The sequence below is a fragment of the Salmo salar genome, chromosome ssa06 (genome assembly GCF_905237065.1).
Source record: "Salmo salar chromosome ssa06, Ssal_v3.1, whole genome shotgun sequence".
Taxonomy (NCBI): domain Eukaryota; kingdom Metazoa; phylum Chordata; class Actinopteri; order Salmoniformes; family Salmonidae; genus Salmo; species Salmo salar.
The window spans coordinates 35767708-35790453 of NC_059447.1; the positions used below are offsets into that span (position 1 = coordinate 35767708).

General features: G+C 41.7%; 1 protein-coding gene across 3 annotated transcripts; it reads right to left on the minus strand.

Annotated features, from left to right (window-relative positions):
• Positions 1 to 58: 58 nt before the first annotated feature.
• On the minus strand, positions 59 to 18117 carry LOC106607170 (uncharacterized). Of its 3 annotated transcripts, none has more exons than XM_014203824.2 (6): positions 17768 to 18117; positions 16654 to 16697; positions 13683 to 13748; positions 13526 to 13592; positions 2142 to 2424; positions 59 to 2000 (listed from the first exon to the last, which is right to left on the minus strand). In XM_014203824.2, the coding sequence occupies exons 1-6, from the start codon at positions 17834 to 17836 to the stop codon at positions 1327 to 1329; spliced, it is 1203 nt and encodes a 400-aa protein (XP_014059299.1). In that variant the 5' UTR covers positions 17837 to 18117; the 3' UTR covers positions 59 to 1326. The 3 variants fall into 3 exon arrangements, 2 of the variants coding, with proteins under 2 accessions (XP_014059299.1, XP_014059298.1); XM_014203823.2 differs by having other exon boundaries at positions 2142 to 2442; XR_006770225.1 differs by lacking the exon at positions 2142 to 2424 and adding an exon at positions 14903 to 15017 and having other exon boundaries at positions 1884 to 2000; positions 17768 to 18002.
• Positions 18118 to 22746: the final 4629 nt, after the last annotated feature.

Sequence of the window (22746 nt, forward strand, 5' to 3'; positions counted from 1 at the left end):
GTTGCTGCAAATGCATTTCCAAAACGGCTACTAAAATGGACCAGCGAGGACACTTCTGTTACTGCTAACATGTTTTATTCCATGCCAAAATGTTGAGGTAATATCCATCCTGTTATATGAATCTCAAACACGTAGATTTTACACTATATATTTCTAGGCATATGGTATAGAGAAGACATTTGACATGTCATTGTGACCAAAGATACATTTTTCAACACGTGACATTTAATTTAGCTTTTACATGTGACATGCGATAAATACAACCGAGAACGTTTGCACATTTCCTACTGCAACAATGGTGTAAACTGATTTCCTCTTTAGACATGCACAAAGGCTTAGTGAGAGGGGTGGACTATCAATTGGTAATACAAGAATATGCCTTTTTTACCTGGAAGTAAAAACAATACTTTAACGTAGCCAGCCTTCATCTTGAAATGCTGAACTTCTATCCTTCCAGGAATTCCTTCTTTACTTTCTATTTTTGTCATAGAAATAAACATTGAATGTAATGAAGGACAAGGCTGTGCGTGATTGACAGGACATGCAGAACTTACTGTAAATACTGAGGAAGACAGTTGACTTTATACAAATGCGTTAGAAAAAGGACTAACTGAAATGAGACCTAAAACACATTTAGGAATGAGTGGTGTAAACTGATATCCCCTCTTTAGAAATGCACAAAGGCTTAGCGAGGGGTGGACTATCAAATGGTAATACAAAAATAGAATCAGGTAGGCTCTTAATTTGAGAAGTAAAATAAAGGAAACAATACTTCAACGCAGCCAGCCTTCATCTTGAAATGCTTAAACTTCTATCCCTCCAGGCATTCCATCTCCTTTCTATTTCTTTGTTATAGAAATCAAACAAAAAAAATTGAATGGAGACAAGGGTGTGCATGACATACGGGACATGCAGAACTTACTGTTAATACTGAGGAAGACAGACGACTTAATACAAAAGCGTTAGAAAAAAGAGCCACCGAAATGAGCCTCCTGGAATAAGAGACGTTGGAGAAGTAGTAATGTTATAAATATGACATTCAGGAGTCAACTGCTCTCTCCCTCATCCATCTTTCCTCATCTCTTACTAATCTTTCCAGAACCAAACACAATGTGACAATTACCACCCAATTCTCTAAGGTACAATACCTCACCAAAACCCTAGTAATTGGTATCAATTTACTCTGAGGCTTTGTAAACATCTATAATGACACATGATATTGTGGTTGTTTATCTAAACATGTTCCTAAGTGGTAAATTCAACATATGGGCTGCATTTCATGTATAACCTCACATGTTCTCTAATCCTCTCTCAGAACTCTGTCATTCAGCCCTTAAAAAACCCTTCAGCTGCCAAGGCCTCTTTGAAAGTTACGGTCAAAGAGTTGATAGTCACATTGGTCACAATCACTTTGCCAGGATTCACTTCTGCGCCACTACTGTCTGGACACTGTGTCACAACCTCTTCACCTTGCTGTTTTGTGTCATTCTCCACCACTTCCTCTGCAACCTCAACATCGGTACAGACCACTGAACCATCAGCCACGGTTTCATCTCCAACATCCACCATTGAAGTGCTATCCCCGTCAATCAGAATATGTGTCCCCATCTCTACCTTGTCAATAAAATAATCTGTCCCCAACCCCTCTACCCTCTCAATAACATTAGCTGTGCCTAACCTTTCTACCTTGTCAATCAAAGTATCTGTCCCCAATTCCACTTCTGTGCCACTGTTCACTAACCTATTGCTAATGTTAAGGTATTTTGGTCCCTCTGCAGAAACACAGCTCTCTGATTGGTCAGTCCTATCCATTTGTTCCTGTCCAGTTTCAGAGGTCCCACCCTCTGACCTGTACCCTGCCCCTGTCACCCTCAACAAGGCCCCACCCCCCAATGTCTCATCTCCAGAGCCCAGTGCGGAACCACAACTCTCCACTCTGTCAGTCGACGACTCCACCTCCTGCTCCATCATGGGAGAGCTGCACTCTGACCGGCTATGCCCTTAAGAGAGAAAGAGACAGGAAATGAGATCAATATACCACAAATAGGACCAATCCTGACCTTCAAACCGAGATAAAAAATAGATGATCAAATATTTCATGAAATGTTTGATAGAAAACAAACTGAATAGACTGTTTTCACGTGTGTCTGATTCCGGTCTCTCCTCTGCGCCTTGCCATTCATGCTCCATGGGGTCCTGTATGCGGGTCAGTGGTTGAAGGGAATTGTTGTCAGACACAGGTTTGGACACCCTCTGCTTGTTCTTGCGTCTTGCCAGGCGGCGGTAGACACTCCCTCCCTCCCCCGCCCTGTATGGCAGACTGCCCTGGTCCAGCTCGGAGCCCATGGAGCGGGTAAGGGAGAGGCGCAGACGAGGGGTATCTGGGACTTTGTGTGCACTACGGAGGTCCATGGCATAGATATTCTGTAGGAGAAGAGAAGACTAAAGCCGATGTCACACGTAGCAATCTGGACGCAATTTCTGTTGATTGAAACAAAGTGGCATCAGTGATGCTCAGTGTGTCACCATAAAAATTGCCTGCAACTTAGTTGCAACGCAAGAGATAGGATTGATTTCTATGTCACACAACTGACTGTATGCAATGTCCAATCAGGGCGCTGAAAAATGTTTACATGAGTGGTCATATCGTTCCGTTCAGACCCAGTACGCTAATAGCCAATCTTCAAAAAGGGCTTTAGTCTTTGAGATACCGCTACCCGAGGTATAACAAAGCACAACCATGTTTTTCCATATCTCTAAGGTCTCCCATACAGTGCCGTCGATAAGTACTCAGACCCCTTGACTTCTTCCACATTTTGTTACAGCCTTATTCTAAAATGGATTAAAGAAAACAAATCCTCAGCAATCTACACACAATACCCAATAATGACAAAGCGAAAAAAGGTTTTTTAGAAATGTTTGCAAATGTATTAAAAATAAACAAATACCTTATTTACATAAGTATTCAGACCCATTGCTATCAGACTCGAAATTGAGCTCAGGTGCATCCTGTTTCTATTGATCGTCCTTGAGATGTTTTTACAACGTCATTGGAGTCCACCTGTGGTAAATTCAATTGATTGGACATGATTTGGAAAGGAACACACCTGTCTATATAAAGGTCCCACAGTTGACAGTGCATGTCAGAGAAAAAACCAAGCCATGAGGTCGAAGGAATTGTCCGTAGAGTTCTGAGACAGGGTTGTGTCGAGGAACAGATCTGGGGAAGGGTACCAAAATTGAAGGTCCCCAAGAACAGTGGATGGAAGAAGTTTAGAACCACCAAGACTCTTTCTAGAGCTGGCCGCCCGGGCAAACTGAGCAATCGGGGGAGAAGGTCCTTGGTCAGAAAGGTGACCAAGAAGCCGATGGTTACTCTGACAGAGCTCTAGAGTTACTCTGTGGAGATGGGAGAACCTTTCGGAAGGACAACCATCCTCAGTAAAAGGCACATGACAGCCCTCTTGAAGTTTGCCAAAAGACTCTTAGACCATGGGAAACAAGATTCTCTGGTCTGATGAAACCAAGATTGAACTCTTTGGCCTGAATGCCAAGCATCACGTCTGGACAACACCTGGCACGATGAAAACAGAGCGGTCAGGACCTCAGACTTGGGCGAAGGTTCATCTTCCAACAGGACAACGACCTAAAGCACACAGCCAAAACAACCCAGTATTGGCTTCGGGACAAGTCTCAATGTCTCAGCCAGAGCCCGGACTTGAACCCGATCGAACATCTCTGGAGAGACCTGAAAATAGCTGTGTAGCGACGCTCCCTATCCAACCAGACAGAGCTTGAGAGGATCTGCAGAGAAGAATGGGAGAAACTCCCCCAATTATTTTATTTTATTTAACCTTTATTTAACCAGATAGGCCAGTTGAGAACAAGTTCTCATTTACAACTGCGACCTGGCCAAGATAAAGCAAAGCAGTGCGACACAAACAATACAGAGTTACACATGGAATAAACAAACATACAGTCAATAACACAATAGAAAAGTCTATATACAGTGTGTGCAAATGAAGTAAGATTAGTGAGGTAAGGCAATAAATAGGCCATAGTGGCAAAATAATTACAATTTAGCAATTAAACACTGGAGTGATAGATGAGTAGAAGATGAATGTGCAAGTAGAGATACTGGGGTGCAAAGGAGCAAAAAAAATAAAAAATACAATATGGGGATGAGGTAGTTGGGTGGGATATTTACAGATGGGCTATGTACAGGTGCAATGATCTGTAAGCTGCTCTGACAGCTGATTCTTAAAGTTAGTGAGGAGGATATGAGCCTCCAGCTTCAGTGATTTTTGCAATTCGTTCCAGTCATTGGCAGCAGAGAACTGAAAGGAAAGGCAGCCAAAGGAAGAGTTGGCTTTGGGGGTGACCAGTGAAATACACCTGCTGGAGCACGTGCTACGGGTGGGTGCTGCTATGGTGACCAGTGAGCTGAGATTAGGCGGGGCTTTACCTAGCAAAGACTTATAGATGACCTGGAGCCAGTGGGTTTGGCGACGAATATGAAGCGAGGGCCAGCTAACGAGAGCATACAGGTCACAGTGGTGGGTAGTATATAAAGCTTTGGTGACAAAACGGATGGCACTGTGATAGACTGCATCCAATTTGCTGAGTAGAGTGTTGGAGGCTATTTTGTAAATGTGAAGTCAAGGATCGGTAGGATAGTCAGTTTTACGAGGGTATGTTTGGCAGCATGAGTGAAGGATGCTTTGTTGCGAAATAGGAAGCCAATTCTAGATTTAATTTTGGATTGTAGATGCTTGATGTGAGTCTGGAAGGAGACTTTACAGTCTAACCAGACACCTAGGTATTTGTAGTTGTCCACATATTCTCAGTCAGATCCGTCCAGAGTAGAGATGCTAGACGGGCGGGCAGGTGCTGGCAGCGATTGGTTGAAGAGCATGCATTTAGTTTTACTTGCATTTAAGAGCAGTTGGAGGCCACAGAAGGAGAGTTGTATGGCATTGAAGCTCGTCTGGAGGTTTGTTAACACAGTGCCCAAAGAAGGGCCAAAAGTATACAGAATGGTGTCGTCTGCATAGAGGTGGATCAGAGAATCACCAGCAGTAAGAGCGACATCATTGATGTATACAGAGAAAAGAGTCAGCCTGAGAATTGAACACTGTGGCACCCCCATAGAGACTGCCAGAGGTCCGGACTTCAGGCCCTCCGATTTGACATACTGAACTCTGTCTGAGAAGTAGTTGGTGAACCAGAAGATATAGGTGTGACAAGCTTGTAGTGTCATATCCAAGAAGACTCGAGGCTGTAATCGCTGCCAAATGTACTGAGTACTGAGTACAGGGTCTGAATACAATTTTTTTATTCGAAAAAATGTCTAAAAAACTATTTTTGCTTTGTCATTATGGGGTAATGTGTGTAGATTGATGAGGGAAAAAAACGATTTAATCAATTTTAGAAAAAGGCTGGAACGTAACAAAATGTGGAAAAAGTCAAAGGATCTTAATACTATTTGAAGGCACTGTATAAGAAATGGATGGTTGTGTAAAAATATTTTACTGCAAAAGTAGTTACATTTATAGATATTGGGACACCCCCTAAACTCAAACAGGACAGAATAATGCCTGGCTGGAGGGGTGCTGGGCCACATAAGCTAATTTAACCCAATATTGCAAGCTCTGATATTGCTAAAATGTGGAATATGAGCAGACAATTGTCTGCCCTACATACAAAAAAACAAACATTAGGACATTTGACTCCAAATCCAATTTCAAACACAGATTCAACCACAAAGACCATTGGGGTTTTCCAATGCCTCGCAAAGAAGGGCACCTATTGGTAGATGGGTAAAGATCGTGGATGGTGTATCAACACACCGAGTCACTACAAATATAGAGTAATCCTTCCTAACTCAGTTGCCGAAGAGGAAGGAAACCACTCAGGGATTTCACCATGAGGCCAATGGTGACTTTAAAACAGTTTGAGTTTTACTTAATCTTGAAATCGAGTTCTTACTATGCTATAAGTAGTAAGACAGCACCACTGAATCATTTTTAACTATGAAACCACCCAAGTCCCGTCTTGGCCACTGCAGGCAGTGATTGGTCCCTCCCCAGAGGGTATAATACGCACTGCCCTGCCGGAGAGTGTCACTCTTGCTTTATTCAGAAACTGCTGTTTATCAAAGCCACCATTCTTATCATCTGTAAATTCATCTATACTTATTTTTCGTCTAAACTGCTCAATTTCAGACGGCATACAACTTCGACCAAGCGGCGAAGAACATACAGTACCAGTCAAAAGTTTGGACACACCTACTCATATGGAATCATATAGTAAACAAAAAAGTGTTAAACAAATTCAAATATATTTTATATTTGAGATTCTTCAAAGTAGCCACCTTCTGCCTTGATGACAGCTTTGCACACTCTGGGCATTCTCTCAACCAGCTTCATGCATTTCAATTAACAGGTGTGCCTTGTTAAAAGTTAATTTATGGAATTTCTTTACAATCAGTTGTGCTGTGACAAGATAGGGGTGATATATATAAGATAGCCCTATTTGCTAAAAGACCAAGTCCATTTTATGTCAAGAACAGCTCAAATAAGCAAGCAGAAATGACATTCCATCATTACTTTAAGACATGAAGGTCAGTCAATGTGGAAAATTTCAAGAACTTTGAAAGTTTCTTAAAGTGCAATTGCAAAAACCATCAAGCGCTATGATGAAACTGGCTCTCATGAGGACTGCCACAGGAAAGGAAGACCCAGAGTTATCCCTGCTGCAGAGGATAAGTTCATTAGAGTTAACTGCACCTCAGATTGCAGCCCAAATAAATGTTTCAAATAACAGACACATCTCAACACCAACTGTTCAGAAGAGACTGCGTGAATCAGGCCTTCATCGGTGAATTGCTGCAAAGAAACCACTACTAAAGGACACCAATAATAAGAAGAGACTTGCTTGGGTCAAGAAACACTAGCAATGGACATTAGACCGGTGGAAATCTGTCCTTTGGCCTGATGAGTCCAAATTTGAGATTTTTTGTTCCAACCGCTGTGACTTTGTGAGACGCAGAGTAGGTGAATGGATGATCTCCGCATGTGTGGTGCCCACTGTGAAGCATGGAGAAGGTGGTGTGATGGTGCTTTGCTGGTGACACTGTCTGTGATTTATTTAGAATTCAAGGCACACTTAACCAGCTCCTTTCCCTGCCCCATCCCAACTAGCCTTGCCAAGACAGGGGAGGCTCGCCATTGCTCTGCGAGTGCTTCCCGGGCCCAGGACAGACCCACTCAGTCACCTGAGGTGTCCCACGCTGGTGTGAGGAGGCTGGAATCGCAATCCTTTCCGCCCTCAGCAACAGCACATTGCCCAGGCGTACAGAGTGAAGAGACCGATAAGGGCCTGAGAGCCTTCCTGTGAGGGACTTTGTGTTGTATCCTACAGTCAGAGAATCCTGCTCCACGCCTGGTAGCAACACGAAAGAGAAGACTAGCTACACATTGCCCACTGCCAGCAAAAGCCGCCCGGTATATGGTCACACAAGACACACACTTCCACACATCCCTTCGGCGCACACTAAGTGTACACACTCCTGTGTCTCCCACCCATTCTCCTGTCCACTCGTTCTTATGAGCGTCATGGCCTTAGACAAAGATTCCATAAGCACAAGGCAAAACATAAGGCTGGGACAGTTAGGTTTCACTGAGACACACAGTTTAATTCCAGTCATGCAGCAGCCCTGCCTGTGACTTGGCTAAACAGTTAAAAATATAAATCGTCAAACTGCACAGCAGCCTCTGCCTGTAGCCCAGTTAGCTATTCCAAATCAAACGACAGCCCTACTCTCTCTAATAGAAAGAGCAGATCTGTCCAGCAGACTGAGTGTATGGAAACACGCATGTGCACCTCCCCCTTGGGTATTGAATACAATTTGGAAGGGTTACGCGTTGCAGTTTGCTGGTGTCAAGCCCACAACAGTTTAAGCTCAAGTGGCCCCTATTCTAGAACAGGAAATAACCTCCCTTGTAGGAAAAGGAGCTATTCGCCCAGTTATGGAAGCAGACAAAAAATACAGGTCATTATCAGAGATATTTTCGAGTGCCAAAGAAAGACAGTGGCATGAGACTGATCTTAGATTTGAGGGTGTTGAACAAATCATTACGAAAACTACCTTTTCGCATGTTAACACACCGCCGTCTATTCAAAGTAGTCAGACAGCACAATATCCGTATCCTGTCTATCTAGACAACTGTCTTATAATAGCGAAGTCGAGAGAATTGGTCGAGACACACACCAGGATAGTGATAAATCATATCCACAATCTGGGTTTCCTGATAAACTGTGAAAAGAGTTGTCTCACTCTTCGTCAACATACAAGCTTCTTAGGCTTGGAACTGAACTCTATGCGCTCAGGCCTAATAGTCACCAGACAGAGGTGCATTCTGACTGCAGCACGCCCACTCCACCGGAGCCGTACTGTCAGGGCTCACCAGGTTATGGTTTTACAGGGGCTGATGGTTGTGGCATCAGCAGTCTTACCACTTGGCTTATTACGCATGAGACCTAACCAACAATGGTTTATAAGCCAACACATTCATACGAACTGAGACCGTTATCGAATGATAACCATTACGTGGCAATGTCGCCACAGCCTATCCTTCTGGCAAAGCCCAAGGATACTCTCAGCTGGGGTCCAGCTGGGTCCAGTAGTCTTGCAGGTTGTCATAAAGACCGACACCTCCCTGAAGGGATGGGGGGCAGTTTACGACGGACGCAAAACGAACGGTCAGTGGGAAGAACACAAATCTTCATATAGATGTTTTGGAGCTGGAAGTGATACGGCTGGCTCTATTACATTTTGCCCCCAGGATAGAGGCAAAATTCATTGTCGGAACGAATCACGTTCTGATTCATTCTGACAACTCAACCTCGATCGCGTACGTCAATCGCCAGGACGAAGTCCGCTCACTGGCCATGCACCAAGTTGCATCACGGACACATCTGTGGGCACACACACACACACCTGCGCTCACTGTCAGCAGTGCACATTCCAGGCCAGTTGAATCTAGGTGCAGACCTATTGTCGAGGGGACCCATTTGCGACCAAGCTTTAACTTCCTGACTGATGTATTGAGATGCTGCTTCAATATATCCACATAATTTTCCTTCCTCATGATGTCGTCTATTTTGTGATGGGCACCAGTCCCTCCTGCAGCAAAGCATCCCCACAACATGATGCTGCCACCCCCGTGCTTCACGGTTGGGATGGTGTTCTTCGGCTTGCAAGACTCCCAATTTTTCCTCCAAACATAACGATGGTCATTATGGCCAAACACTTCTATATTTTGTTTCATCAGACCAGAGGACATTTCTCCAAAAAATACGATCTTTGTCCCCATGTGCAGTTGCAAACCGTAGTCTGGCTTTTTTATGGCGGTTTTGGAGCAGTGGCTTCTTCATTGCTGATCGGCCTTTCAGGTTATGTCGATATAAGACTCGTTTTACTGTGGATATAGATACCTTTGTACCCGTTTCCTCTAGCATCTTCACAATGTCCTTTGCTGTTGTTCTGGGATTGATTTGCACTTTTCGCACCAAAGTACATTCATTTCTAGGAGACAGAATGCGTCTCCTTCCTGAGCGGTATGACAGCTGCGTGGTCCCATGGTGTTTATACCTGCGTACTATTGTTTGTACAGATGAACGTGGTACCTTCAGGCGTTTGGAAAATGTTCCCAAGGATGAACCAGACTTGTGGAAGTCTACCAATTTTTTTCGTCTGAGGTCTTGGCTGATTTCTTTTGATTTTCCCATGATGTCAAGCAAAGAGGCACTGAGTTTGAAGGTAGGCCTTGAAATACATCCACAGGCACACCTCCAATTGACTCAAATGATGTCAATTAGCCTATCAGAAGCTTCTAAAGCCATGACATCATTTTCGGGATTTTTCCAAGCTGTTTAAAGGCACAGTCAACTTAGTGTATGTAAACTTCTCACCCACTGGAATTGTGATACAGTGAATTATATGTGAAATAATTATTGGAAAAATGACTTTTGTCATGCACAAAGTAGATGTCCTAACCGACTTGCCAAAACTATAGTTTGTTAACAAGAAATGTGTGGAGTGGTTGAAAAACGAGTTTTAATGACTCCAACCTAAGTGTATGTAAACTTCCGACTTCAACTGTACCTATAAAGGAAATATGCCATTTATGGCAAACAAGAGGCACCCCTGGATGGTAAAACTTGCTGTATGTGATCGTTTATGGTGGCTGGGGATTGACTGAGATAGTGGTCTTTGCGCACCATGCTTAATCAGCTCCACTTCCTCTGCAACCCACCACCTGTCCATCAATGTCCATGGATCAAATGTATATGTGTCTGGAGCTGTGCTATGTCCAGTTAGTCAATGGGTCTCATTGGCATGCAAGCTGCATTTGCTGACTGCCTATACTGAACTGTAGAAATGGAAACTGATCCCCCCCACAGCCCCAATACCCTGTCAGTCATACAGGAAGGATATTGTGCAAGCTGGTCAGGCCCCAGAACTACAACCACCACTGGCTACTTTGTCTCCTCACCCTGTTAGGACACACTCATGTCCTGGTCACCTCAGAGACTTTGAATCAACACTGCACATTTTGTTTTATTGGGGAAAAGAGGGCTGTAAATATACAGTAAATACAGAAAGTATTCAGACCTCTTGACTTTTTCCACATTTTGTTACGTTACAGCGTTATTCTAAAATTGATTAAATTGTTTTTTTCCCTCATCAATCTACACACAATACACCATAATGGCAAAGCAAAAACAGGTTTTTGGAAATATCACATCTACATAAGTATTCAGACCCTTTACTCAGTACTTTGTTGAAGCACCTTTGGCAGCGAATACAGCCTCGAGTCTTCTTGGGTAAACGCTACAAGCTTGGCACAGCTGCATTAGAGGAGTTTCTCCCATTCTTCTCTGCAGATCCCCTCAAGCTCTGTCAGGTTGGATGGGGAGCATCGCAGCACAGCTATTTTCTGAGGAGTGGCTTCCGTCCGGCCACTCTACCATAAAGGCCTGATTGGTGGAGTGCTGCAGAGATAGTTGTCCTTCTGGATGGTTCTCCCATCTCCACAGAGGAACTCTAGATCTCTGTCAGAGTGACCATCGGCTTCTTGGTCACCTCCCTGACCAAGGCCCTTCTCCCCCAATTGCTCAGTTTGGCCAGGTGGCCAGCTCTAGGAAGAGTCTTGGTGGTTCCAAACTTCTTCCATTTAAGAAGAATGGAAGCCACTGTGTTCTTGGGGACCTTCAATGCTGCAGACATTTTTTGTGTACCCTTCCCCAGAACTGTGCCTCGACACAATCCTGTCTCGGAGCTCTACGGACAATTCCTTCAACCTCATGGCTTGGTTTTTTCTCTGACATGCACTGCCAACTGTGGGAACTAATATAGACAGGTGTGTGCCTTTCCAAATCATATCCAATCAATTGAATTTACCACAAGTGCACTCCAATGAAGTTGTAGAAACATCTCACAGATGATCAATGGAAACAGGATGCACCTGAGCAAAATGTCTAGTCTCATAGCAAAGGTTCTGAATTAGGTAAATAAGGTATCTGTTTTTTATTTTTAATACATTTGCAAACATTTCTAAAAACCTGCTTTCGCTTTGTCATTATGGGGGGATGTGTGTAGATTGATTAGGAAATGTTTTTATTTAATCCATTTTAGAATAAGGCTGTAACTTAACAAAATGTTGAAAAAGTCAAGGGATCTGAATACTTTCCAAATGCACTGTATATCGATGTTGTTACAATTAGCAAACATTTGGATGATCAAATAATTTATGCAACCATGATGTGATGTATGATAAGATTGGACGTTGCATGCAACTTCAATTGCGTTTGAATTGCTTCATGTATCAGCAAAGTTGCTTGAGATGACACATAAATTGCTTCGTGTGACGCAGGCTTAACCTGTTGGGGGTAGGGGGCAGTATTGACACGGCCGGATAAAAAAACGTACCCGATTTAATCTGGTTACTACTCCTGCTCAGTAACGAGAATATGCATATAATTATTGGCTTTGGATAGAAAACACCCTAAAGTTTCTAAAACTGTTTGAATGGTGTCTGTGAGTATAACAGAACTCATATGGCAGGCAAAAACCTGAGAAGATTCCTTACAGGAAGTGCCCTCTCTGACAAGATCTTGTTCTTCTTGTCTCTGTTTATTGAAGACTGAGGATCTTTGCTGTAACGTGACACTTCCTACGGCTCCCATTGGCTCTCAGAGCCCGGGAAAAAGCTGAATGATATCGAGGCAGCCCCAGGCTGAAACACATTTGCGCGTTTGGCAAGTGGCCGATCAGAGGACAATGGGCTTAGGCGCGTGCACGAGTCGACCCCGTGCTTTATTTTCTTTCGTCTTTTTACCTAAACGCAGATTCCCGGTCGGAATATTAACGCTTTTTTATGAGAAAAATGGCATAAAAATGGATTTTAAACAGCGGTTGACATGCTTCGAAGTACGGTAATGAAATATTTAGACATTTTTTGTCACGAAATGCGCCGTGCTCGTCACCCTTCTTTACCCTTTCGGATAGTGTCTTGAACGCACGAACAAAACGCCGCTGTTTGGATATAACAATGGATTATTTGGGACCAAACCAACATTTGTTATTGAAGTAGAAGTCCTGGGAGTGCATTCTGACGAAGAACACCAAAGGTAATCAAACTTTTCTAATAGTAAATCGGAGTTTGGTGAAGGCTAAACTTGCTGGGTGTCTAAATAGCTAGCCCTGTGATGCCGGGCTATCTACTTAGAATATTGCAAAATGTGCTTTCACCGAAGAGCTATTTTAAAATCGGACATATCGAGTGCATAGAGTAGTTCTGTATCTATAATTCTTAAAATAATTGTTATGCTTTTTGTGAACGTTTATCGTGAGTAATTTAGTACATTTTAAGTAAATTTACCGGAAGTTTGCGGGGGGTATGCTAGTTCTGAACGTCACATGCTAATGTAAAAAGCTGGTTTTTGATATAAATATGAACTTCATTGAACAAAACATGCATGTATTGTATAACATAATGTCCTAGGGTTGTCATCTGATGAAGATCATTAAAGGTTAGTGCTGCATTTAGCTGTCTTCTGGGTTTTTGTGACATTATATGCTAGCTTGAAAAATGGGTGTCTGATTATTTCTGGCTGGGTACTCTGCTGACATAATCTAATGTTTTGCTTTCGTTGTAAAGCCTTTTTGAAATCGGACAGTGTGGTTAGATTAACGAGAGTCTTTAAAATGGTGTAAAATAGTCATATGTTTGAGAAATTGAAGTAATAGCATTTCTAAGGTATTTGAATAACACGCCACGGGATTTCACTGGCTGTTACGTAGGTGGGACGAAATCGTCCCACTGGCCCTAGAGAAGTTAAGATAATAGTATATTAAGTTCGGTTTTGTAATTTGTGTAATTGCTATGTTAATGTAAGGGACATAGAAATGGATTAAGAAAGTGGATGTTCTGAACAAGGAGAAAGGTAAGCGCTGTACCCGCAAGACGAGTCTCCGTGGTCTGAGTCCTTTCCTGCGGTATGCCAGGGCTCGGTCCTTCTCCTCCCTGATAAGACACAGAGAATATGAAATTGCAATGGCTGGAGCAGAAGTAGTATGCAGTATTCATACTAACAGTACTCTCAGTACTACTCACTTCTCTTCATAAGCCAGCACCAGGCGTGGGTCCAGTATGTGGTCCTCTGGTTCCCAAGTGCTGTACCTGTAAAACAATCACACTCTATAAGCACTGTTTATGCAGGATCATCATGGTATGATCCCCTTGAATAAGGCAAGGAGGTACAATGACAGGAGTTGTTATAGAATCATATGAGAACTTTCAATGAATTTATGTATAGAGACTGCAAGCGGTTATACCTTACCTTTTAAAACCCTGGCAGATTGTAAATTGTCAATAGATATCATTACAAATACACCAAATCAATCACCAGACACTTTTAAATGTCAACCTCTATTGCGCAAGTGAGTCATTCTGGAATTTGTTATGTTTTCCCCACTTGTCTTGACTCCTGAGGGGTATACTGCGAAGCGGGATAGAGGAGTTAGCAAGCTAACTTTGGTCAATTCTGAGTTCAACTCTGGATAACTGTTGACACGAAGGTGACTCACCTTTTAGCCAGGTAAATGTATATGGCAACGAATACTTTAGCTCTAACCTGCTCTGGGGCAGGCTAACTTCACTTTATACTAAATGAAGTGCTTGAGCTGAGAGTTGAGAACCAATCAAATCAGATTCCCTCCCTCTCGCAAAGAGCGTGTCATCATCCCCTTCATTCTCTGAAACCATTTAAGACGGCTGGTTAAATATTTTATTATGTTAATAATATTCAAATACCCTACAGTATCTCACTACACATTTAGTAATGTGTAGTGAGAATTTGAAACGTCACACACAGTACAATTTTCGTATGACTTAATACAATAATTTTATCGATAGGTGTGGGGGGAAAAGGTGCTCATGCACACAAAGACAGCATTAACAATTGTGTAATAAAAGACACCACTTCTAATAACCCATTTCACACCATCGCCTGCTGAATTTTCAGGATAAGTTCTTTCATTTCAGCAGAAACCTAAAATGTGGCACAGACTTGCTGATGGATTGCAGTTTCAGCATTTTATCAATGAAGATTTCTGCGTTCGACTAGCCACGTGCGACATGCAAGCGCAGTTACAAACCTGGCTGGAGTTAGCAGCAGCTGAAGAATCTAAATGCATGGTCGTAACATGGATGAAGCCTGAGCTGGAATATAAAGCTTAGTGAAGCTAGCTAGCTTTACAAAATCCTGAGTAGATCTAGCTAGCGTCGTAGTATACCCCTCTATTTCTATTGAAAGTGTTGGTAAACAAGGGTACCCTTCAGTTTTAGATGCGTGCGGAATCGGATTAACGCTGGATCTGGACGGACTCTTCACATTACGAAAATGCACCAAATGGCGTACGGTGGTTGCCAGTTCTGTCAGTGTACTTCCTTGATTAAGGAAATTGGAATTAGGGGTGTTAAATATAAGATGCACTTTAACCAATGATATGAGGTTTTTACTAAGACATCAGAAGCAGAGGGAACATTACAGTGCCTTCAGAAAGTATTCACACCCCTTGACTTATTCCACATTTTGTTGTGTTACAGCCTGAATTCAAAATAGATTAAATATATTTTCTCCCCCATCTACACATAATACTCCACAATGACAAAGCCAATTTATTGAAAATGAAATACAGAAATATCTAATTTACATAAGTATTCAACCCCCTGAGTCAATACATGTTAGAATCACCTTTTGCAGCCATTTCAGCTGTGATTCTTTCTGGGTAAGTCTCTAAGAGCTTTCCATACCTGGATTGTGCAAAATTTGCACATAATTGTTTTCAAAATTCTTCAAGTTCTGTCAAATTGGTTGTTGATCATTGCTAGACAACCATTTTCAGATCTTGCTATAGATTTAAGTCAAAACTGTAACTCTGTCACTCACCGTCTTCTTGGTAAGCAACTCCAGTGTAGATTTGGCCTTGTGTTTTAGGTTATTGTCTTGCTGAAAGGTGAATTCATCTCCCAGTGTCTGGTGGAAAGCAGACTGAACCAGGTTTTCCTCTAGGATTTTCCCTGTGCTTAGCTCCATTCCGTTTCTTTTTTATCCTGAAAAACTCCCCAGTCCTTAACGATTACAAGCATACACATAACATGATGCAGCCACCCCTATGTTTGAAAATTATGGAGACTGGTACTCATTAATGTGTTGTATTGGATTTTCCCAAAACATAACACTTTGTATTCCGGACAAAAAGTTAATTGCTTTGCCACATTTTTAGCAGTATCACTTTAGTGCCTTGTTGCAAACAGGATGCATGTTTTGGAATATTTGTATTCTGTACAGGCTTCCTTCTTTTCACTCTGTCAATTAGGTTAGTATTGTGGAGTAACTACAATGTTGTGGATCCATCCTTAGTTTTCTCCTATCACAGCCATTAAAATGTTTTAAAGTCACCATTGGCATCATGGTGAAATCCCCGAGCAGTGTCCTTACTCTCCAGCAACTGAGTTAGGAACGACACCTACTTTTTTCTACCCATCTACCAATAGGCCTCTTGGCGAGGCATTGGAAAACCTCCCTGGTCTTTATGGTTTAATGTGTGTTTGACATTCACTGCTCAACTGAGGGACCTTACAGATAATTGTATGTGTGGGGTACAAAGATGAGGTAGTCATAAAAAAATCATGTTCAACACTATTATTGCACACAGAGTGAGTCCAATCAACTTATTATGTGAATTGTTAAGCAAATGTTTACTCCTTAACTTATTTAGGCTTACCATAACAAAAGGGTTGAATACTTATTGACAAGACATTTCTGCTTTTCATTTGTAATTAATTTGTAAACATTTCAAAAAATATTATTCTACTTTGACATTATGGGGTATTGTGTGTAGGCCAGTGACCAAACAAATCTAGATTTAATCCATTTTAAATTCAGGCTGTAACACAACAAAATATGGAAAAAGTCAATGGGTGTAAATCATTTCTGAAGGCACTATATGTACCCAGGTCATACATACATGACTCATACACATTTGTATTGCATTCACTAATTAATAAGAAGAGTACTTACTTTGGTGGCCATCCCTGCCACTTCAATAAGTATTCCACATTACCCTAAGAAGCAAAAGAGAAAGGCACATTTAGCAAGAGAGCAAATAACACAATTAGTACTCTTTGTACGGTAGTTCAAGGAGCACAAAAAGATGACTGTCGAGATCATTGGGGTAATTTTATTTTCAAATGGCGATTGTACGAGATGACGTCAATGTAAAGGCGTCGAACTCTACAATTGTGATGATGTGATCGCACATGGATGGGTTTTATGTAAAATAATTGTCTTAATCGTCAAAATGCGATGGAAATAGGTAGGACTTCACATGTAAACAACTCGTATTGCGCAACGTGCTGCACAGCGAAGGTCTCCCCATTGAGAAAATATAATTGTATGGTGTGCGTGTATAGAATACTCAATACATAGAATGAAACATTACTGTATTATAATCTTCCATTTTCAAACCAACTTTACAAAATGAAAGCATAAGTAAATGCCTAGTAAGAATAATACCATACAAAAGAAAAAGCATAGGCTCATTGTGATTATCATACTACAACAACATAATAGGACAATATTGAATGGATCATGCGAGGTGTAACATTACGCAGCAGTTTTTTTTCACCCAGATACCCCAATCCATCATCCCGTCCTCTGTTCTCCTCCTGTTGGCGTAACGTACAAATAAACTGCGTAGCTCACACACGTTGGCCGCGCGGACAATCCCACCAGTGACACCCCACGATGGAGACCCAATTTTGGTAAACACACCCCTTTTATATTTTACTACTTGAGGTAGTAGTCTATATCCAGAACATACAACATACACAAACCAAGGAAAACGAAAAGATTCCACGATCTCTTTATTGAAAATGATGTAGCCTATAGGCAACATTCTGTGCAGAAAAAAATATATTTTAAACTTTTTGCGTGTTAGAATTAGCAGCTTTAACGCAGCAGAATGACAATATTAATGTATTGTGTAAACTACGGAAAGTGCGTAGCAATACTTTTGTGTAATGGCTGATATAGACTCTGTAAGAGTACAGGTAGTACATTGGCTGTTAAAACCATAAGACACCAATGATAGGTAGACTACATTTATATTCGGAAGCACGGCTACATTACTTACCTTTCTGACTCTCTTCTTGATTATTGATTCAACTGCAAACACTTGTTCGCCTATAGATGACAGTTCCATCGCTCCTAGGCTGCTGGTCGCACGCTCAAAACAGGGAACGCGAAATGTTTCTCGTTCTTTCCAAGAAAACCCCCCCTCCCCAAATCCCCCAAACTCTCTGCAGCGGCTAAAACAAGCTTTTTTGCCTACTCTACAAGCCTTTTCTATTCTCGGAGTCTTTAACACTTTCTCACATGCACGTATTAGATAGTTGAGCAGTATTTTAGGTTCTCTTTCTGAGTTTTAAAAATCTGCGACACATCACTGCCTGGCGCGTGCTTTAGTCAAGCGCGCTCCCTCTGACTCTGGTACGATGCGCCGAGCTCCTAATAATGAACAGAGAAGAAGAGGCTAAGCGAGAGGGTTTACTTCACCCAAAATCTGTCCCACGAAAACAGGACCACGAAGTGAGTAGTTTTAGCTAATTTGCTACGTGAGGATTATTAGATATAATATAACTTTCGTAATGGTTAGGTTGTTGCGAATGCACTGATATAAGTGGACACACGTGCTATTTCGTCAAATGAAAAAAAACGACTTTATATTGGAGTTGCTCCACTTGTTCACACGCGTATCTGCCCTCTCATTGGCTAGAATGGTCCCACCTGATCGCGCCTTCTCCCGCTGCCTTCCATCTTTGAGGACATGCATTTTCATTGTTAGAATGGCTACTCGACTATCTTGTCAATATGATAGATCATCTTTGGCATGCCCGGGTCTTTCACTATTACAAAACAGTATTTCAAGAATATGTGTATTATTCTATAAACTCTTAAATCCGTTTTATGGGTTGTTTAAAAAAAAATACTATTGAGGAATATCTGTCCTATTTTTTGGCACATGACTGTTTTCCATATTGTTAAAATATCCAGGAGAATTATCTAATGTCAACATAATTCCAGGTCCAATGTGATGCTATGCTATCTGTTATCAAGCTACGTACTCTATCCCGAATTAATAGGAAAGATAGGCACCATCTCATTTCATAATTTTAGTACCTATTTTATTTCCCTATTCAGATAAAATTGATGCATAAACTGTACACAACAGATGGCATGAAACATAGGCTCATCTCAACATTGAAGTTTGGTTGGGGAATGTCTACACCTCCAGCTGTGTGCAAAAATGGTTCCAAATATGGCACTCCGGCCATTAATTACACAGCAAGGGGCTTCTAAAATAGCTAAAAGAAGACATATTTCTTCTACAGTACATGTAACCAAAAACCAAACAAGATAAGTACAAGATTGGAAAAATGACAATGGTTTCTAAAGGAAATAGGATGATGTTTTTCAACCAAAATATGTTGAGCCTCATTAAATAATAATTTCATTGATAACACAAATCATTTGCTTACACAGACTTGCCCCAACCACACTCTTATCGTAGGGTAATTTGATAGAATGTTTATTTCATTTCTCCATGTACAACACACAGTGGTGACCAGCCATATCGGGCAGGCCCACCAGTTGTTTTTGTGTGCCTGTTTTGCATGTTATTTTGGCATTAATATGTGTCACATATCAGTTTGCAAACAATGTAAAAAAAAAATATATATATTATAATTGAGTTAATAAAGCCACATACAAACATGGTCTCTTTTTTGCTTTTTTGAATAAGGCAGCTCCAAAATGCAGGTGTTTCAGCCTAGCTCAGTGCTTTCTGTGGTGGTGGGGCAGCCAGCAGAAAATACGGAGCGTAGGGGTTGGTAATGTTCTCTAGTTGTACCGTGATTGGCTTAGTGTTCTGTCACTCATGGGCCACTACGTCACTGCAAAATCTACAGGGAGAGCTCGAAAATTCAAGCCCCTTGGGTGCTGCCATAGAGTTACATTAGAAGTACCCTTCCAAGAAGTCTCAAGGTCATTGGCCACAGATAAAATTACGTCAAATCACGTTATATCTACAGTAGCTAAGATTAGACTGATAATGTGTACATCATATTTCAAAATCTTAGCTAGCAAGCTAGCCGTCATCATCATGAATCAAGTCGACAATGTACTGGAAAATCTTTTCAATCCTTGTCATATGAAGAGAAATTACGAAGAGAAATGATAGATAAAACGTATTGGTGCTCATCGGCCATTGGACATAAACATTACACAACAAGTTGGAAATCGCAAATTCAACAATGAGTGGTTTGGAAGTGGCTAACTGCAAGCATTGCATGCTATTTAGTGGAGTGGATGTGTGGTCCAAGTCTGGGTTTAAGGGTCTCTTTTCCAAGCTTAAATGGATAAACATTCAACATTGGCCATGCTGTCAATCCAGCATGACTTCTGCCGCTTTCAAAACAATTGGAAACTCGGAAATCTCAGACTTCATTGAGTTTAAGACAACTGGGAACTCGGGAAAAAATGAGCTCCGACTGGGAAAATACATTTTGAACGGTCATCCAACTCGGAATTCCAAGTCGGGAACTCTGGCCTCTTTCTAGAGCTCCACCCTGAAGATCACTAACGTCATGATTAGACCTTGCTTTTTTTCCGAGTTCCCAGTTGTCTTGAAAGCACCATAAATCCAGAGAATGCCAGACTTTGATGACAAAATTTGCCCACGAAGGACTGCTGCGCCACCTTCCTGTTCAAGTGAGCACAGCACAACAAGGTGAGACATTTTTTTATTGTATGCTGCTGCATAAATGATGTAATATGCCAGGGATATGTATACTGTAGCTAAGAAAGTAATACTAAGTGTATGTTGTGTAGTAAGCTGTTAGTAGACGATGTGCCTCACCCTAATAATTTGGTCACCTTTCCTCTCATAATTTAGCCTACTGTGACGACCCTCCCACTCTGTCTGCCGTATTCTCTCTTTGTTCTTGTTTCCTTATTAGGATGCCGGTGGGCGGAGTTGGAAGGGTCGTCAGTTAAATGGGAAGCACCTGGGCCCGGCTGTGTCCCAGGATAAAGAGACCTCTTCCACAGTCATTGGGGAGACTCTCCACGCAGACACCTTGTTGTTTTTGGATGTGCTAGTTGTGGTATCTAATAAATATATATTTTGATACTCCTTGTCTCCACGTTGTCTCCCTCTTGTTGCGAACTCAGAGCCGGTTCGTAACACTACTGTTCTGACCCGGTGGTGCACATGTAGCCTATAGCCTGTTTTAGAGAATTTATCAAATATTGTAAGAGCTTTCATTGTCTGTGTATATACCCCTTTTATATGCTTATATGCTCCCTGACTTGGAATACTGTAAGAACGGCCCATGTTCTGAATTCTGTCGCTGTACATTTCAAAAGTGCTGAATAAATAATAATATTGACTATGTCCATCCTAACTCGCTCATTACTGTCCTAATCAAAATTACGGATTGCCTCTTAGCCGCTCGTCATTCCCTTATGCCATAGTTTGTACATCTCAATTATCAGTAGAAACCACATTTATTTAAGCAAGTCAGCCATATCAGCTACACTACCATTCAAAAGTTTGGGGTCACTTAGAAATGTCCTTGTTTTTGAAAAAAGCACATTTTCTGTCCATTAAAATAACAAATGGATCAGAATTACAGTGTAGACAATGTTAATGTTGTAAATGACTATAGTAGCTGGAAACATCTGATTTTCTTTTTTAATGGAATATCTACATAGGCGTACAGAGGCCCATTATCAGCAACCATCACTCCTGTGTTCCAATGGCACGTTGTGTTAGCTAATCCAAGTTTATCATTTTAAAAGGCTAATTGATAATTTGAAAACCCTTTTGCAATTATGTTAGCACAGCTGAAAACTGTTCTGTTTAAAGAAGAAATAAAACTGGCCTTCTTTAGGCTAGTTGAGTATCTGGAGCATCAGCATTTGTGGGTTCGATTTCAGGCTCAAAATGGCCAGAAACAAAGACCTTTCTTCTGAAACTCGTCAGTCTATTCTTGTTCTGAGAAATGAAGGCTATTCCATGCAAGAAATTGCCAAGAAACTGAAGATCTCGTACAACGCTGTGTACTACTCCCTTCACAGAACAGCGCAAACTGGCCCTAACCAGAATAGAAAGAGGAATGGGAGGCCCCGGTGCACAACTGAGCAAGAGGACAAGTACATTAGTGTCTAGTTTGAGAAACAGATGCCTCATATGTCCTCAACTGGTAGCTTCATTAAATAGTACCCGCAAAACACCAGTCTCAACGGCAACAGTGAAGAGGCGACTCCAGGATGCTGGCCTTCTAGGCAGTTCAACAAGCTGCACCTTTGAAAGCATCTTGACTGGCTGCATCACCGCTTGTTACGGCAACTGCAAGGCAGCCGACCGCAAGGCGCTACAGAAGGTGGTAAGTACGGCCCAGTACATCACTGGGGCCAAGCTCCCTGCAATCTAGGACCTCTATACTAGGCGGTGTCAGAGGAAGGCCCAATTTAAAACAAATATTCCCAAGCCATAGACTGTTCTCTCTGCTACCGCATGGCAAGCGGTACCAGTGCACCAAGTCTGGAACCAGCAGGATCCTAAACAGCTTCTACCCCAAGCCATAAGAATGCTAAACAAGACTGATAAATAGCTAATCAAATGGATAACCAGAGTACTGCATTGACCATTTTTTACACTAACTCTCTTGCACTGACTATGCACACACACTGGACCACACAGTCACATATACTTACACTGACACCCCAGCATACACACACTCTACATACGCCCACACATGCATACTGACTCCACACACACACACACACACACACACACACACACACACACACACACACACACACAACTGTATTATCTATAGTGTTGCCTAGTCACTTTACCCCTACCTATATCTACAATACATAGCTACCTCAATTACCTTGTTCCCCTGCACATCAACTCGGTAGCGGTACTCCCTGTATATAGCCATGTTATTATTTACTCGTTATTATTATTTATTATTCACTGCATATTTATTCCTCGTGTCACTATTTCTATTTGATATATTATATTTCATCTTTAACTCTGCA